This window comes from Microchirus variegatus (assembly GCF_963457635.1).
Source record: "Microchirus variegatus genome assembly, chromosome: 17".
Taxonomy (NCBI): Eukaryota; Metazoa; Chordata; class Actinopteri; order Pleuronectiformes; family Soleidae; genus Microchirus; species Microchirus variegatus.
Genome location: NC_139818.1, coordinates 16,083,918 through 16,103,458, shown reverse-complemented (window position 1 = coordinate 16,103,458; position 19,541 = coordinate 16,083,918). Strand labels below are relative to the sequence as shown.

Sequence of the window (19,541 nt, the reverse complement as noted above, 5' to 3'; positions counted from 1 at the left end):
ACAAACTAAATGAAACAATAAAAACAACTCAGAGCTGCAGTATTCTGTACTTACCACTTGCAAAACTGATTTGATAAGTAAACCTTCAATGATTTTAACATGTTAATATAATCCTTCACATTCTACATCAGAGTCAAATGTTCACACGGTGTGAAATAAAACTGCAAAACAGAATTTCAAGAAATCTCACTGCATCATTTCATGTGCTAGAGGATATTACGACTACAGCATGGCTGGAATATCCATTTAACAGTCATAGCTAAGTGCAAAGATGCAAAATGTGTTTTAACTTCCAGAATTCAGGAATTTCCTTCCACCCAAAATGTTTGATTTGGGCCAATAAGTATTTTTTTCCCCATATGCAAATGTATAACTTATCAAAAGCAGCATAACAAATCTTTGACAGCTACAGAGTTGTATCTAAAATCACATCACCTTTAGTTAAAACCAGACTAAGGTTAAATATGCTTAAAAAACATGCCGAAAATGATGGTGATAGTTCCTCTTCACCTTTCACTTATGGCAATTTAAAAAAAAGTAAATGTGATGCTTTTTGGTCCCACATAAGACCAGCGAAGAGTAGTGTAATGCTTAAATAAAAAAAGAAGGCACAATCAAAATGAGTTAATTAGAACAAGTCAAGTGCTGTTTTCACTATTTCCATAGTACACCGTACAACCTCACTACTGTAATATGCAACTGCCTTTGTGCATCCACGACAAATTGGGTGTTTTCCGGTAAACATGATGGGTTCAGACTGTTTTTGACACAATGAGACAAACAAAAATGCAGCAGATATGATTCGTGGCAGTAACCTTCATTGCTGTGTAGTCCTTATGATTCCGTGGCTGAATCAGAATTCAGAGAGGTATTCAGTTCGGTTAATATTTGGCTGCATTATGTCAGCATCACGAGACTCAATGCCCCTCTAATCGACTGCAAGAGATGACTACTACTGTAGCACTGAGCCTCTTACACCGCGGTCTTTGGTGTTAGGGTCATTTAGGGCAGGTTGCTCTGCGCTCATAATTGCACTTGAGGTTACTTCATGTAAAAGCTCATTTTTCTCCTCACAATCGGCCTTCTGGATTACTGGAAAAAGACAGTCGTCCGTGGCGGGGCTGCTCATTGCCTCGCTGCCCTCAGTCCTGAAGATCCCTCTCCCTGTATTTTTGCATTCGCTGACAGCGAGGGCACGAGATCCCATGAGTCTTACAAGCCAGGTGAAACACAGCTTTGCACTCTTTACACCTGCGTCAGAGACAAAAAACATCGTAAATTAAATTTAAAGATGAATAAAAAAATAAATAATCTGACAGCAAAGAACTCCAACACTTAAAAGGCCCTACCTGGCTATGTTAGAGGAAGTGAAAAAGTAATTCTACTTCCTCCCCGTAATCCAATCCACTCAATAATTCTTCCTTGTGTCAAGCCCCACCCCTTCATAATATTACACAGGAATGAGTCTAGCACAGGAGGGGACAGGATAACATACCTGGTGGTACTGTCGAACTGGAAGGGGAAGATAGTGTCATGAGAGTGACATATCTGGCAAATGAAGCCACGTTGGGTGCACAGGTCGCACTGAAACACGTGGGTGGTAGCGAACTGTAACAGCGTCATCAGGTGAGTTGCATATACGCCGTCTGCTATCTAGGAAAAACAAAACGCATACATATTAAGATGATCCTCTAAAGGAGACTTCAACAACATCACTGAGGCAGCGGAATACCTGTCTCAGGTCCATGACACTGTACAGATGGCTCGACTCCAACAAGTACGTCCGCTGCCCAATTCTGGAGAGAATATTTACAAAAATAAACAATGAATAATATAATAGTAGACAATATTAAAGTTTCTGCAAGGCCATTCAACGCAGCTCATATTTAGTTTCAAGGTGCACAGTGCACACTTGCAAACAAATACCTGGCTTGAAGTTTCTTGTAGGCTCCGCTGCGGCAGGTGAGCAGGTAGTCGCCGAGGAGGCGCAGCCTCTCCCGCAAGTTGTGGACTTGACCCATGTACTCAGAATGACTCACTAACCCGGGGTTTAACTGCTCCACATTCAACAGAGGCTCCTGTTCTACCTGAGCCAGCAGCCACAGGGCCTTCTTGGACACCTGGACAGAGAGAGACACATACAGTATAAAAGGTCACACTCAATCAGACTCAACACGAGTGCTATGCTGCATTTCATCACCAGCAATTCAATATCTGATAAAAACATAGGTTACATAATCTGTAGAGCCTCTGCCCCGTGGTGTTTTTTCAGCCCTACATCCCGTGTCTGATAAGTGATGTAACAAATGCAAAACAAACAAACAGAAAGAAAACCGCAACACAATAGTGATCTTACTATTCTGTATTGTTTACGCTTGTTCAAAGTCAACAGCAATTGAACAATGTTTATGACTTCATGATAATGTCTATCATAGATGACTAATGGCTAATCAGAAGATAAAAGTGCATCCTGGTAACGCACCAAATATGACAGCAGAAGTTACATCAAGTTGATAAAAACTCACATACTTTTCAAAACCAACAACTGCAAAAAAAACGAGTATTAAACGGAATGGGGTGTATGTGTGGCACCCACCTCTCTCTGTGTGACGTCCCAGTTGTGCACCATACGAGAGGGAATGATGGTGGTGTCACCCTGGTGACAGGAATCACAGTAGTGCTGGCCTGAGAACTCGCATAGCCTGGCTCTGCCAAGCGATGGACCAATCTGCTGAGGACATCCTGTGTATGATACACAAAAAAGCTAATCTCAGTGGAAGATTCAAATCCAATAAAACACATAAAGATGAAAAATACACGAAAGAAAAACATTGATACACACACAATATATTACCTGCACACTTGAAATTCTGAGTGTCCAGTCCCTTCTCCGAGGGCACGGTGCAGAGGTGAACTAAAAGAGCTCCGTCTTCTTTTAATCTGTGCTGCACTAGTCTGTGGAGATTTCCAGTCACCCCCATACACACCGGCTCCTGAAAGCACTCGTCCTCCCCGCTCTCCAGGTAAGAGTCCAGCGCTCCACGGATCAAAACCCTCCACATGCGAGCCTCATCTGCGTTCTCTGCCCTAAATCTGAGGGTACTCTTTACAGTCAAGAGTTTGAAAAAGGCTGGTCCTCCCAGGGACACGTCAGGCACCACATCCCGGATTTCCTCAATCGAATAAGTTAGCTGAAGAAACTTTCTCCCGCCTTCTGTCTGGAAGCCTTTTAAGGCCTCCAAAGAGAGGGAGAAGATCAGAGGCTCCCACGTCCGAGCATCGGGATCTGTGGAGAAGTACAAAACAGCTTCTTTGATGGCGTCCGTTTCCAAATCAGCAGTCCGAGTCCAGTCGAACTCCTGTAGAGGAGGAGCTACATCAATCCCTCCAGCGGTCTTTGCGTCAGAGGTTATGAGGCTTTTTTCAGGGCTGGATGGAGCAGAGGATCGGGATGAGGTGCGTTCTTCGACACCATTTTCACTGGTTAGTTGCAGGACTTCCCACTGCTCGTCAACATTAGATGCTGGCCGGCATTTGTTGACAGCTTCGACGATCCTGTCCACCCAGTCCTCAGCTTCATCACAATTGGCTGCGCGGAGGTGCAGTCGCTTCCCTGAAAAGGCCACCTCAAAGCGGCCCTCGGGTGAGCTGATGCGAACATCCTCGCAACGCACCAGGTAGCAGTTGTCGCAACACGTCCTCTCCTCTGCATTGAGATACAGGCGAAATTCAAAGGGTGACAGCTCGCAGTAGTGGTCGCGCCACAAGCCCATGGCACCACGTCTCTCGAGATGACCCAGCTTCAGCAAGCCACGAAACGGGTTGGACAGTCCTGACAGACAGAAGAACAGCAACCCGGTAACTGGACTATTATCACATCAAGAGGGTGGTCGATAACATCACACTTCTTAAAATCTGTCAAAGCTGCTTTTATCACAATATTTGACTTTCCAGTCACAGGACAAACATAAAAATCAATATGAAGAACACTTCAGAAACAGTGAAAAGATAAGCCTGTCATAATTCTGTAAAGTCGACATTACAAGAGGAATCTACTGTATTTGACAAATAATTTAATTCAACACTTATTACTCATAGAAGGGCAATACCTTGAGCAGCAGTTGTGGTTTTCTTGATTCAAAATGTGCTTATTTGCCTCAGTAAAGAATAAATAATAAAGGCTAACCATTATAACTATGTCACAAAGCTCCTGAGAGCATCGTAAATGGATTAAGTTGTGTCAAAATGTTATGATTTAACCAACTTGTTTTGTCTACAGGAATAGGCTGAGTAAGTGTGTAATGTAATGTGACAGTGACAAGGCCCTTATTTTTAAGGACTCGGCATAAACCTGTGTTTATGAATTAAACAGCTGTTCCTTGAATAGAGCCCATAATATGGAGAGCAGATTTCCTTCTATCTATCTATCACTATCTCCCTTCTCCCTCCCCTGGTGAATTTTCATCTGGAAATTCCGGAGTGACACTTTTGCTTTTAAATTACTTCGACATCACAATCAACTTTCAGACTCGTTAAGGTTGCTATCTTGAAGAAAATTACATTCCAGTGCAACCTGAACACACCCTGACAGCAAGTGTTTTCCCATTCACCATTTCAGGGAAACTACAGACTGTCACAGGAGTAATGAGGGAGTGGCAGCAATAGACGACAATAGGCAGACGACAATAGACTCTTAAGTATTATTTCACTTTTCAGTGCTGCAGGACATTTCTGCTCTGTGTGGCAAGTAAACACGTGAATGTGTTTCTTTACCTTAAGCTTAATTCCTTGGCGATGACCTTTGCTGTGTGTTTACATAAAAAGGTTCTACAGATTTTGACCACTAGTAGTGCTATGGAGCACTACTTTACTTTTCCCTACTGTTGTTTTTACATAATTCCTCTGATCTGCAGGTGGCAGTAATGGGAATCCATTCAAACAATGTACATTATGTTTATGAATTTTGCCCATTACATGTCAAAAATAAAATGTCCATCAACCCTTTTATCAACTACTTGTTTCAGCTCTAGGAGACATTACAGTGTGACTGCTCATGGTGTACTGAGGAAGATGACATTGACAAGTATAGTAAAGACATAGGCAACTGGACATGCCATAGTTCTCTTCAAGGCTTTGACTCCATTAAGCTTCTTCAGTTCTCTATCAGATCTGAAAGTAGCCTCTTGGATGAATGGAGAAATGTTTTTTGTTTTTTTTTAAATCCTGTCTCAGATTTTCACTCGAAACACAGAGATACTGTCATTACCTATTTGTCTGCGATGAACGACACTGGGAGGCGACTGAGAAACCTCGACTTCAGGTGTCGAAGCAGATTGAGGCACCTCATCGTGCTCTGACACCACTTCCGCGTGAGGCTTGTAGATATCTTCCTCAGAGATCCAAGAGCGGGAACACTGTAATGTAAATAACAGAAGCAAAAAAAGGTAAGTAACTGCTCTCATTACTATTCCATGCTGGATGGTAGCTGTCTCTGAATAGAGCTGTGTCTATTCAGAGAACAGACTTGTATTTGGATGTCAGTAGTTTGAGGACAATGGGGGACAAATAAAGGGTGTATTTCAGTATAAAAAGTTGTGTAAGCTTGAGCACAAATATATCACTGTCTTGACTAATTGTAGCATCGTGTGGCAAACGGCAAGTATTGTTTTAGGAAAATATTGTGACATTCTTTGAAATCATTTGTCAACTGTGTTTTATACTGAACACAACCTCATGCCTTGGGGAGCTTTTGAATATTCTAAAATTACCAAACAGCACAAGGACAAATCATCATCTTGTTAAGTTGTTTGGGGGGGAAAAAAGAACTGCAACAGATTTCTTTCCGTGAATAAGCAGATTTTCCACCCTGACTACACTGGCTTCCAGGACGAGTCAAACTTAGTTCCTCAGTGGGAAAACCCTAAAGAGGAACACAGCAGTAACATTCTTACTCTTTAATAAATTGACAGCATAGTTACCAGATATTCACCATTGTATTGCGAATATTAAACAATTTATTTGTCTGCTAATATACTTACTGACAGAGATTCTGAAGACAGTTTCTTACTCAGGATGCTGGAAGAGCGGCAAGCAATTGGGTGTAGCAATGGCTCAGATTTGCTCTTCTTTAAGCTTTCTTCATCTTTCTCTCCCTGAACACTGTTGACAGGCTCATTACTCTCCTTAACATAAGCTGCATTTACTGCCGCCACAGACTCCAAAGGCTCATCGACTGGGGAGAACACATCAGAGTCCAAGTGTGGTGCCACAGAAGTTTCTTTGCACACATTATATGGAGCGTGGTTGACGTGGTTTTCAACAGATGGCCGCAAATCAACAGAAGTCATTGGTGGCTGTGAATCGGAGAGTATGTGATTTAAGGGCTGGTCTTTAAGGTCTTGGTATGGTGTAGGGGGATCCTGGGTCTCACTGTCAGAACCACTGAAAACAGCAGTTTCTGAAAACTGATCTGGTCCTGTGCTTGAGACAAAGGAGTCTTCACGCATGGAGTCTTGACTGCACTGCCCGCTCTCCCCAGTCAGCGAACTGCAGAGAAGAAATACACTATAACTATATATAACACAAAAAACATTTCTTGACCTATGCTTGTTTACATGAGACCAATTTCTATGTATGTCTTGTTCTATAAAATCTCAGTAAAACTATATTTTTAGCAAACACTACTTAAGTAGAACATAATGGGTCTGCAGCCACAGATTAATGCACAGTTGCTTACCAAGTGAGTATTTAAAGAACCATGACAGTGTATCAGGGTTAACTCAAAATAAACTACAGTGTGTGTGTGTTCATGTTAAAGGAAGAAACATTTCATCCAGAGCAACTAAGAGTCTCATTGATGTTTTTTTATAGGAACAGGAACTCTACAGCATAGAGAAATAACATACTGTAAATCGAGTGGTTCCTACTACATGTTAGATCATTTAATTAGACTAGCCTTGTAGGAAAATATCCGGCCAGCTATACTTACTCTTTCTGTGGCCTCTTGCTGATATTTACATTGGGCAGGTCCAGGTCACATGACAACCACTGCTCTCCTGTCAGGCTGCGGGGGTCCTGCCCCTGCAGAAGGCTGTCTGAGCTCAAGCTGGAGGAGAGCTGAGAGGAGCCTGTGGTGTCCAGGCTTAAATTAGAGGAGTTGAGCGCAGTCCTACTCCCCTGTAAAGCATTTGGCCCCTTCGACATCAACACTGGGCACCCTCTCTGCATATCCAGGGCATCTGATGAGCCCGATGACTGGGACACTGTATCCCATGATTCTTTACATTGGGAGTTGGAGGTAGGGATGTCCTTGCCATTAATGGAGAGGTTGAGTGCATCCGCCTGGGACAAGGGGCAGAGTCCAGCGAGAGCCAAGGGTGTGGTGGTCCATTCATTGAGAACGGCTGACTTGTAAGACAAGCTGAATGTAAGTGAGGCGAGGCCTTGGAGGTAGCTGAGCAGAACTTCCCGCTCCTCAGGGTTTAAGAGCAAGGCACTGGGCTGATAGTGGGCCCGCAGCTTGGAGTCCTCACGGAACAGCGATGCAAGGTAGCACTCCAGCAGGCCGTGGTTGAGGGCCAGACGCAGCCATGCACGGCAACGACCCACATCTGTTCCCACAAAGCTGATCTTCTCTAGCTCCTTGATGACATCACTGGGCATTTAAAAGACAGCATAATGACACTCAATTCTTTTAGGAACCCAGCATTGATATTGATATTTAAAATGATAACTTTAAAGATTAAAATTTGAAAACTGTCCTGAACCTACCGGTGGGTGACAGACTTAAGAAGGCTCCAAAAGAAAGGCTGAGGGAGGGGTCCTCGATCTCCCTTCCTAACCCGACCTGCTGCCTCCGAGCGGATGTATTTGCTCTTGATGCAGTGGATGAAGATGGCCTCCAGGGCACAACAGAGCAAGTTAGCATCACCATCTTCACTGGTTACCACTGCATCTGATGTCACATATCGCTTCTGCAGGGCCTTGAGTGACTGTGCCAACGTATCTTTAATCTATACAAAAACAAACAAAGAGGAAGAGAGAGAGGTTAGGCCTTCTTCATGATTGGTTTGAAGCAGGTTAGCAAACTGACTTAGAACTTGTAAAAAGGTGCGTTAACGAATAGGGCACGCACACTTCTGCACACATTCTACAGATGGATGAGGAAAACATACAGTATCGGGAGTTGCAGTTAAAAAACATGGTCTGTAGATTGCCTACTGTCACATGACACCTGCAACATAAAACAAGCAAGCGGGCATTACAGCTTGCAGAAGAACACTTTTTTCCGCAATACTGAGCACTCAAGAGGCAATGACCTCTGTGCTCTATTCACAGAAGAATTCGTTTTTTACTGAGCTACATTTGACAAAACCTGAAATTCTCATCAATAAATATTTATAGTGACAAATCACTGCCTCCCTGACATCACTATCATGACATCTACATTCATTTCTAATTGCTTTATCCTCCTTTCTTCGATGGTGTTGTTGTCACTCTAAATATACACTCACACATGTGACTACTTTCGAAACCGACAGTGGTAGCATGTTGAACATTGTCCCAGTACATTTACTGCAACATGTAATTGTAATACATAGCTACGTACTATCCAACCTGCCTGCCTGATAATGTTGAGCAAAAATCGATCATCAATAATCATCGATGCCTTTCCTGCTGAAACATGTCAAAATGTATGTTGTGAAAAAGGCCAGTTAAAGCTTAAAACTCATAAAAGCTATAGAGGTAACAATCGACGAGGAAAACCAGGCAGAAGAGAGGGAAACAGAACAGCTTGTAGGTTTACCTGTTTGACATCTTTAGCCTCAAGTGGCGTGTCTGGCATCTGTGTGGCTAGCATGGCAGCTCCTGGGAATATGTATTACTTCCACATGGCACACTGAAACACAAAAACAAAAATATCCGCAAATATATAACAATTATGTACAGAATATATCGTTAACAGACAGTGAGCCACGAACATGTTCTAATGAGCTCTGCGTCACTGTTAAAATGATACGACACTAAAGGTGGATCAACAAGTAATGCAAGCTTGGGTGACATGTGATGCCAAGGAAAATATTTTTGTCTTTGTGGTCACAGCATATTTGCCATTTGTAATCACTGCATTCTCGGTCATGAGACTGTATTCAATGACTTATCTGCAATGTCACGGTTTCAGTGTGTAACCATTAGAAAGTGAGTCATGTGAGTTGCTCTGGATACAGAGGGTGTCTGCAGGGAAGTAACAACAAAGGCTTCAGAGCTAACTTCCCCAATCAGAACAAGATACATAGTCCAGGGGGAACAATTCAGGATCCAAGCAACACCATTTCCTTACTTCATGATACAATCACAACCAGATAAGATAACTTAGCAATCATATTCAACTGCAACAACTACAAAAAGCTTTCCAGTGAACAATGCCAAACGAAAACAGAGGAGATTAAAAGCTAAGCGTATAAACGCCAGTGTTATTCAGCCCCGGTGCCTTTAACGCCAAACTAATGTCACAAATAGGTCAACTTTAACAAACAATAAACAGACAAGATATGCCACTATTAGACATACTTTTAGTTATAAAAAAAATACATGTTACACTCTTCTCTGTACATTAACTGACAATATGTCACTTGTGTTAGCGCCAGACATGATAGGGGGATGTACAATGCGACAGGAAACTGTGATAACATCGTAATATTTGTCACTGCAAATATTTACGAGTAAATACGTTAAATTACAACATAAGTAGTAGTTGTGGAACAGTTTCGCTAGTAAACCACTGTCCTGTCAAGTAGCATGAATGCGGCATTAGCAGCGCTGTATCATCACACAGCTAGCCTCCTTACCGAAACAGGTCCAGGTATGTCCAAAAACAGGCGCGTATCCTCCTGTAAACTAATGTGAACTGTGGCAGTGAATTAACCCGTGCTGTCGCTCTCCATTCTTCCACTCAAACCCTTCAAAAAACACAAAAACAAGCGCTTTCTGAGCTTTGTTTTGACAAGAGGTGGCGCGACTGTCCGACTGAGAGGACAAGTGCATCATGGGAACTTGAATAGACTCGTGATGCGTTCAATTTCAGTCATAAAAGTAATAAATATAATGTCTGTATATATTTTCTGTCATATCATATCATATCAATGTTGTGTTGTGTTACCATGTATTGGCAATTGAGCTGATGTTTAACGTTAGAATCAGGTAATGGTTTACCTAATTACCTGATTCATATTATTGCATTACGTGATGTGTTTTGTTCACATGAGACATTGTTTGAACACAGCCTTCTTAGTTTGTGTTGTTTTACTGATCAAATATACCTGCACATACCTATCAAAACATCACTTTCACTGGTTAACATAATTTTATTAGATTTACATTATTCATTGATAGAGTGTATGTCACCATGTTCAGGAATTTACACAGCATCGATAAAGGAATAACCATGATTTACGAGTAACACTCAAACGCAGCACGGGTTCCTAAAGCTGCTGATGTTGCTCCACATGTGAGAACTTTTTGTTCCCTATCTTGTTCCTGTCTCACAGCATAGTCACATAAACTGAAAATTCCACAGTGTCGCCACCACATTGACCCCCTAAAAGACGATTTAATTAACAATTACCAACACTTTTAAAACAAATTTGGAACTCTATTTCATGGTAAAGTACTAAGCGCAAAGTTGTGTTCATGGGTTTTGTTACAATGACTTGTGTTGGTGTTGTGTAGATTTTTTTTAAATCTGTTAAAACAACTTTAATCCACCTGAATTACTGTATCTCATTTTAAGGTAGAAAGTGAAGATTAAATTCCTGACAACAAAATGTTTTACAGTGCATGGCCTTGAAGAAGTAAATGTAAACAATGAAGATTTCTGTTTGCTTGAAAAAAAAAGATCTTTATTGATTTTTTTCCATGTTATAAATATGATCAGTCAAGAAATAAATACAAAACAAACAAATAAATAAATAAATAAACTGATTAAGAAACTAAATAAATAAACAAATAAATACAAAATGAATAAATATATAAATAAATGTGACGGGCAGGTTTTAGTTGGTGGTGAGCAGAGATGAAACCAGATGGTCGGCTCTCATGAGATGATTTTGAATTTCCTTCCTGACAAACTCCCAGCTCTCAGCGCTGTGGCCCTGTACACACACAAGAAAATGATCATTATTACACCTGCAGATAGATAGATAGATAGATAGATAGATAGATAGATAGATAGATAGATAGATAGATAGATAGATAGATAGATAGATAGATAGATAGATAGATAGATAGATAGACAGACTTACATTTTGCTCGACATGGTGTGAGAGTCTCTTGAAATACATGTGCATCTTCTTGTTCTTCTTCTTGTGGCTGTGGCTCCCAACCTAAATGAATACAAAGGTCATTTATTTAAAAACAGAGCTCTGTGTTAATTCAAATGAATCATGGAGCCTCTGATCCTTTCAGCTCGAATACATTAAGCTTCAAATGTAAGGGGAACATACACAGGTGTGAAGGCCGTCAGCCTGCTGGGTCACAATGTTGAGAAAGTCGTCCACATTTCTCTCGTTCCATGATGCAGAGCTGTGGTCCTTCTCCAACAGGTCAACTATCTCCTCCAGAACCTGCACCGTGAAACCAAGCTTGACCTCAGCCTGGATGAAGAAGAAATACAAAAGATATGAGATATAATTTAAACAGAAAACACACTCTTCAACATCAAGTCATAATAATTCTCCTTTTTAAACTCACTGTAGCTTGGGATGCCTGGCTGTACAGATCATTAGGGAAAGCCACAGCTTCCTCCACCTCAGCATCCTCAGTGCTGTTAGTGTTGGTGTTATTAACCTGCATTAAACACACAAACACATCATGTATTGAGGTAAACAGTCAGTAAACCCAGCGAGTTAAATAAACTGAAGCAACTCACTCACCATCATTTGGAGAAGCTCCAGGTAGTTTTCACTGTATTGCTTGAATCTATGATCCATCCATCTGCAGCGCAGAGCAGAGGCTCCACTGTACAGACCCAGGAACAGGCAAACGAGGAGGATCCTGCTGAGCATTTTTAAAGCAAAATGTAGAAGCTGACTTTGTATATAGAGTAAATTCAGCTGTTGACTGCTGTTGTGTTGTGTTGGAGGAGACCTGCAGCTCCTCATATATAGCACACCTTTATTTCATTTTCCAATTTGAACTGTGATTGTGGTAAGCCACTACATTCAGTAGTAATAGGGGTTTATTTGGGATCATTCATCATACATCATCAATTAACTGATCTGAAACTATTTGTTATCTTGTTTTGTATTGATTTTTTTTGTTTTTTTTAACGAGTTGAGGCAAGACACTGTGTGCATCATTTTCCATATTTCAATGCAAGCCTATAGCTCTTATTAAATCTTCGTTTACTGTGTCTTCTATAAAATAATGGCATTGTGTTATTATTGCAATTAAGTAATTAATATTAATTAATATTTAAAGTTGTGCAACTGAATAACTGCAGTGTTTTCACAGAGATGCCACAAGCTGAATTCGCTTCCTCAAACATTAGAAAATGAAATTGACTCTGGCCTGTGCTACGCAGAGGTGACGCTGCTGCATACCCAAGAAAATCGTGTCATAATTCTGTAGAGTGACCACATCTGAGCGTCCTGCTATTTCATCATGTCATCTGCCTAAACAATGACTGATTACATTTCAGGTGTAGGGGCTGGATTTAGTCTTAACTGCTCCTCTGTGCATACTGGTTTGTCTGCATTTTTTTTGAACATTCTCATCATGACTTCTAATAATAAAAGGATTAATGCCCCGTTCAGGTTTCCACACTGGAACGAAAACGCAGCAAACGATGAATAAACTTACACGAATGAATGTGTCATCTTTCCTGTAAAGTTACAGGAGAGCACTTGCATTAATACTTATTTATAACTGATAAAAAATCAGTCATATGTAAAGGAATGTGTCTTCTATATCCCTCCAGTCTGAGTATATAATCTGCAAGGGAATCATTCTAAAATATTATGTCAAACTCATTGAGTTCAGGGGCCACAGATTTGATCTCAAGTGGGCTAGACCAGTAAAATAATACCATAATAACCAATAAATAATAATAATATATATTTCCCTTTGTTTTACATTTAATGAAGTATATAAATATATATATATATTTTTATAAAAGATAAAATAAATAACCTGAAATTTCTGGAGAAAAAGAATAAGAAATTTAAACAAGATCCCAGTGGATCTGCAAATGCACAAAACATTTAGTTAGTTAAAACATAGTTTGTATTGTTTAAATCATCCTGTGGGCCGCATTGGACCCGGATTGGACCAGGATTGGACCCCGACTGAACCCGGATTGGACCCGGATTGTGAGCCCAATAATGCAATGTAGAGATTTGGAGATCAGACCAGGACACACTGTGTCATTCTTATATAGCCATAGCAGGAAGGAGAGTTAATATTATTATTATTATTATTGTAATACTCAAATTAAATTTTTTATATATAAAAAAATGCAAGAAAAGTAGCATAAAAAAATAAGTCTAAGCGAATTCCAGCCACATCATGAATTGCAATTTAATGAATCCTATAATTGTCATATTGAAATGCATATTTCATATTTCATTTCACAGTGAAATGGGCTCTGGTCAGTAAGAGCAGAAGGCGAGGGTGAATCCCACTCCCCACAGGTAATCGTTAACACCTTCATGCAGCTATGCTGTGGTTGCTAAAGCTGAAATGCCTGTGCATAGTTCATATTCCACGAGTGTCACAGTCGTCACTGAACCGCTTTCATTTTCTCTTTGCTGGGACTTCCCGTTTCTAATGCACACAACGACACCTACAGTATGCTTTCGTCAAGGAATGACACAATGATGCAATTGTTTTAACGGCACATGCAGGTATACACTGTTTTGTTTAATTATGAGGACAAAATGATTTTCTAATACGGGCACAACTTTTTTTGTGATGCACTGCACTTCAAATATTGCATTTTTTATTTTTAATAATAAAAAATATTTGATTTCGTTTAATTATAATAATTATATTTTATTACCATAGATGTGTGTTTAAAATCTAATTTTTGTGCCTAAAAAGCACAATTTTCCCGAAATGTTCCACATCAGATAAATCTGTGATTGTGATTGTGATTGTTTCTGCTTTCAGAACTTGTATTGTTCCAGTTGTTGTGGTCATACTTATAAAGTTCAATATCACAGATAATTCCTTTTAATTGGGACACTTGTTGAAATTGAAGATGTGAAAATTGTATTACACAGGTATGCTGAGGTTTTAAATTGGAGTACTTTAAACTCTGAGAAAACCACAGTACGTGGCTGGAATTCCCATGGAAAATGAAATAAGGTGTGCTATATATGAGGAGCTGCAGGTCTCCTCCAACACAACACAACAGCAGTCAACACCTGAATTTACTCTATATACAAAGACAGCTTCTACATTTTGCTTTAAAAATGCTCAACAGTATCCTCTTCGTTTGCCTGTTCCTGGGTCTGTACAGTGGAACCTCTGCTCTGCGCTGCAGATGGATGGATCATAGATTCAAGCAATACAGTGAAAACTACCTGGAGCTTCTCCAAATGATGGTGAGTGAACTTTTTTTTTTGCAGATTGTTTCACAGTTACTTCAGTGTCTTTAAATGATCGGGTCTACTGACTGTTTACCTTAATGTGTGTTTGTGTGTTTAATGCAGGTTAATAACACCAACACTAACAGCACTGAGGATGCTGAGGTGGAGGAAGCTGTGGCTTTCCCTAATGATCTGTACAGCCAGGCATCCCAAGCTACAGTGAGTTTAAAAAGGAGAATTATTATGACTTGATTTTGAAGAGTGTGTTTTCTGTTTAAATTATATCTCATATCTTTTGTATTTCTTCTTCCTCCAGGCTGAGGTCAAGCTTGGTTTCACGGTGCAGGTTCTGGAGGAGATAGTTGACCTGTTGGAGAAGGACCACAGCTCTGCATCATGGAACGAGAGAAATGTGGACGACTTTCTCAACATTGTGACCCAGCAGGCTGACGGCCTTCACGCCTGTGTATGTTCCCCTTACATTTAAAGCTTAATGTATTCGAGCTGAAAGGATCAGAGGCTCCATGATTCATTTGAATTAACACAGAGCTCTGTTTTTAAATAAATGACCTTTGTATTAATTTAGGTTGGGAGCCACAGCCACAAGAAGAAGAACAAGAAGATGCACATGTATTTCAAGAGACTCTCACGCCATGTCGAGCAAAATGTAAGTCTATCTATCTATCTATCTATCTATCTATCTATCTATCTATCTATCTATCTATCTATCTATCTATCTATCTATCTATCTATCTATCTATCTATCTATCTATCTATCTATCTATCTATCTATCTATCTGCAGGTGTAATAATGATCATTTTCTTGTGTGTGTACAGGGCCACAGCGCTGAGAGCTGGGAGTTTGTCAGGAAGGAAATTCAAAATCATCTCATGAGAGCCGACCATCTGGTTTCATCTCTGCTCACCACCAACTAAAACCTGCCCGTCACATTTATTTATATATTTATTCATTTTGTATTTATTTGTTTATTTATTTATTCATCTATTTTATTTCTTTGTTTCTTAATCATGTTATTTATTTGTTAATTTATTAATTTATTAATTAATTAATAATTTATGTATTTATTTATTTATTTAATGACTGATTGTTTTAATATTTATTTATAACATGGTAAAAAAATCAATAATGATAATTTTTTTTAAGGCAAACGAATACATCTTTCTTTCCTTATTAATTGTGTTGCATCAACAAAGGTGATGTGTCCTCTTTTATTTGGATTATTACTAACATTTCCTTGTCAAGGCCATGCACTGTAAAACATTTTGTTGTGAGAAAGTATATATTTTTTTTATACATTTTAAAAAAGACCAAGACAAGTCACTGTAACAAAACCCATGCAAACAACTTGTATGATGTATGCACTTTATTTAATTAATTAAATTAAGATGTTACTGTTAAGCCAATAAAGACATGACACAGACATATCTATATTGTTTTTTTTTATTTTATTCCTCGGTTATAAATGAGAGTTTTAATCAATTTTGTCACAGGGACAGATATGGCCTTCACTCTTCTGTACAAGCCAACATGAATGCTCCTTTACATTTTAAACTTTATGAATCATGGACTCAATCTATAATCTAAACTGAAGCACCTATGTCATGAAAATCAGCTTTTCAGCGCATTTCCAATCACATCAGACTGTTATGATACACTTAAATAGCACAAAATAGTACAAAATAGCACAAAATAGTACAAAAAGTACAAAAACTGCTGCACATTAATCGACAAAAATTAGAAGAAGGTGAACAGGGAAAGAGAAGATAGCAATAAAGCGACATTACAGATGCCAACCGCCACAAAAACAGTACAACTACTTAAAAATCTACTTATTATGCTTGAATGATGTTATATTTATCACCCACTGAGGATACACTCATTTATTTTGTATTTACATCAACCTAGAGCAGCAACTAACGGCTATTTCGATCCATAAAATGTCAGAAAATGTTAAAAAACGTTGATCAGTGTTTGTCAAAGCTGGAAATGATGATGTTGTTGAAAGTCTTGTTTTGGCCACAAACCAAAATGATTCAGTTTTAATGATTTCTTTGTTTATGTGGAGCAAAGAAACCAAGCAAATATTCACATTTAAGAAGCTAAAACAATCAGAAATCAGGTTTTAATCATGAAAAAAGCTTCAAACCGATTAGCGATTATCAAAATAGTAGGCAATTAATTTAGTAATCGATTAATCGTTTCAGCTCTACATCAAACGTTTAAGGTAAAAATAGGTCACTACTGTCAGTCTCACTCCCATGGGGCCTCAGCTTCATCAGTCTGGGCGTACACTGACAGTTCCTCGTACAGTCCTCCACCATATGACTCAATTGCCAAACCCTGGGAGAGGTAAAATAACACGTTTTAGTCACAGTGCGTGGTCCAGAGATAACATTTTGCATATGCGATGCATAAAAGCACTTTAGAAGTTACTACACTGCAAAGTCAGTGTGTCGTGTTGATATCGATTTCAACCAACCTGATAGATGTGATCAGTTTCAGGCTCCTCGTATATGCTGTCCTTCTTTTCTTTCTGTTTAAGTAACAAAGGAAAAATGTTTGGAAGGAACATTTTTTTGTTGTGTTTTCCATTAAAAGTCACACTTTTATTCATAAGAAGAGTTGCGAAATGAATAGAAAATATAGTCAAGACATTGACAAGATTAGAAATAATGATTTTCATTCAAAAAAAATAATTTTGCCCTTTCGTCAAAGAACCAGCACAACTGTTTTCAGCTGTGCTAACGTCATTGCTCAAGGGTTTTCTAATCATCCAATAGCCTTAACACAATGTACCTTTAGAACACTGGAAATGGGCCTCTATACATCTATGTACATATTCCATTAAAAACCAGACGTTTGCAGCTAGAATCGTCGTTTACCACATTAACAATGTATAGAGCAGGGGTCTCAACCTGGCGGCACCCCCACTTAATATCATGTTATAATGAAAACATGGCCCACAGCCTCACCGTCTTTTAAACACAGTGTGTAGCTGAGGCACACTAACCAGCAAGGTGATAGAATATAATATATGTTTGCTACCAATGTTTTTTATAACAGTAATAATAAGACATATGGTCATAATTATCACATTATTCAATGTATTACATACAACATTCAGTTACGGCTCCTGGCACAAGTTTTAATTACATTTGTCCACACTATTATTTATGTAATTTAAAAAAGATGTCTTTGTTTTTTATATTAATGCATTCATTTTGCATCATAAATAGTATTATTAAGTATATGTCTGATATTATGTTGCAATATTGTGAACAATTTTTTTCCCCACTTTTAGTTCTCTAGGCCGGCCCCCTCTTGACCACAATAGATGCACATTGGTCCCCAGGTAATTTGAGTTTGAGACCCCTGATTTAGAGTGTATTCATTTATGATATTCATTGAAAAAAACGTGCTTTTCCTTCAAAAATAAGCACATTTCTAAGTGACCCCAAACTTTTGAATCGTAGTGTACATGTATGCAGTTAAGGTGTTTGTCTCATGCTACTCCTTACCAGTGTCCGTCTGCGTAGCAGTATGGCAGAGATGCAAAACGCCAACAATAAGCCTTGGAAAATCATGAGACCGTCCTTCATCATGGTCCTGTACATTGCCTGGCCAGGATCAGTGATTTCTTGTGAAAGGAGAGAGGTGGATTTCCAAAGGTGAACTCAAATATACTCATGTAATTTGTGTCACAAGAATCTGCATATGTTGCTCCAGCTACTTACTGGCAACCTTCACTTGAGTTCCAGGCCCCCCTGACATGTTGTCTGTCTTGCAGTAGTACACTCCGCTGTCCTCTTCTACCACATTACGGATTAAGAGATAGGAGTTTTTGGTCGCATTCCTGTCACGAAATGCAACCCTTTCTCCCTGTAGCACTGCCTCCCTGGTATCTCCCTTGTACCAGCGTATGGTGACTGACTGGTTTCCCTTCGTGTAACAGCAAATCCACACAGTGGAGCCGCTTTTTGCACCAAAGAAACGTGGCCTCTGGGTGAGCTGTGGCACGGCCGCTGAACAGATCAGAGAAGATTGAGGGGAAATGAGACACAGTTAACAGCTGATGATTCTGTGAAGCTACGATTTTGGAAGCTGCTGCTTGTAGGTGTTTTTTTTTTTTTAGCCATTGTGTGACACTGTCTTGTTTGCTCGTGCTTTGTGCTTCTTTTTCGCGCCTTGTCTGCTCAATTGTGATGTGAAATGCATCACTCTGTGTGCAGGAATGTAGCCACAGACACCGAAAACCAAACAACCTGCTATACCGAGAAACACAGAGAGCGACATTTGGAGCTGATAGGCTTTATCAGCATTGTGTGAACTGACAATAGAGAAGCTTAATGACATCAAATTAACCCTGAAGCTATCACTTCTAATTATGTGATTCATTGATCAGTGTCGCAACCATTTTACCATGGCTTAACTATTTAGTAATTAATTAGTCTTTTACGCATTACTGCTTCTTGAATTTAAAGGTGCCATATGTAAGAATGTGGCCAAAAATGGTTACTACATTCAAATTCAAAATACCAAGATCTTTTAGGTTTTGTTTTCTGACGTAACTGGCAACCTGTGGTTGCTCAAAAGCTGAGACTCTACTGACTGCAATGATTGGTAGATGGCGGTAGGTGGCGCCACATGCAAAAACACGATTTCAAAACATAAACATGATTTGCAGTCTGCAAAATATTTTTTTTAATGCAAATATTTTGGCTGCACTGTTGTTGTTGGTGAGTTCAGTTTTGTTATATGAACATTATTCCTGAGACTCTGTGACGTATTAGGAGGATTTTATGGCCAGTTGCTTTAGATTTATTACATAATGCACCTTTAAGTATTTTCACATTAAATGAGTTAAGTGGACCAGTTACTTTATTTTTTTTAGTTTAGTAACACAACAATAATATTACAGTGTGATTTCCTCA

General features: G+C 39.4%; 3 protein-coding genes across 3 annotated transcripts; 1 reads left to right on the top strand and 2 right to left on the bottom strand.

The window, feature by feature from the left end:
• Positions 1-342: 342 nt before the first annotated feature.
• plekhm1 (pleckstrin homology domain containing, family M (with RUN domain) member 1) lies at positions 343-8,860 on the bottom strand (the record flags this gene model as incomplete). Its single annotated transcript, XM_083904333.1, has 11 exons — positions 343-1,251; positions 1,496-1,653; positions 1,733-1,796; positions 1,927-2,120; positions 2,597-2,742; positions 2,855-3,832; positions 5,267-5,414; positions 6,039-6,546; positions 6,989-7,654; positions 7,771-8,012; positions 8,807-8,860. The coding sequence occupies 11 exons, from the start codon at positions 8,858-8,860 to the stop codon at positions 1,143-1,145; spliced, it is 3,267 nt and encodes a 1,088-aa protein (XP_083760459.1). The 3' UTR covers positions 343-1,142.
• Positions 8,861-11,051: 2,191 nt separating this feature from the next.
• LOC310939032 (interferon a3-like) lies at positions 11,052-12,062 on the bottom strand (the record flags this gene model as incomplete). Its single annotated transcript, XM_083903699.1, has 5 exons — positions 11,052-11,150; positions 11,301-11,381; positions 11,502-11,651; positions 11,749-11,844; positions 11,931-12,062. The coding sequence occupies 5 exons, from the start codon at positions 12,060-12,062 to the stop codon at positions 11,052-11,054; spliced, it is 558 nt and encodes a 185-aa protein (XP_083759825.1).
• Positions 12,063-14,471: 2,409 nt separating this feature from the next.
• Positions 14,472-15,524, top strand: ifnphi4 (interferon phi 4; the record flags this gene model as incomplete). The annotated part of the gene is made up of 5 exons (XM_083903698.1): positions 14,472-14,603; positions 14,712-14,807; positions 14,905-15,054; positions 15,175-15,255; positions 15,426-15,524. 5 exons carry the CDS (start codon positions 14,472-14,474, stop codon positions 15,522-15,524), a joined length of 558 nt encoding a protein of 185 aa, XP_083759824.1.
• Between the last annotated feature and the right edge of the window lie 4,017 nt (positions 15,525-19,541).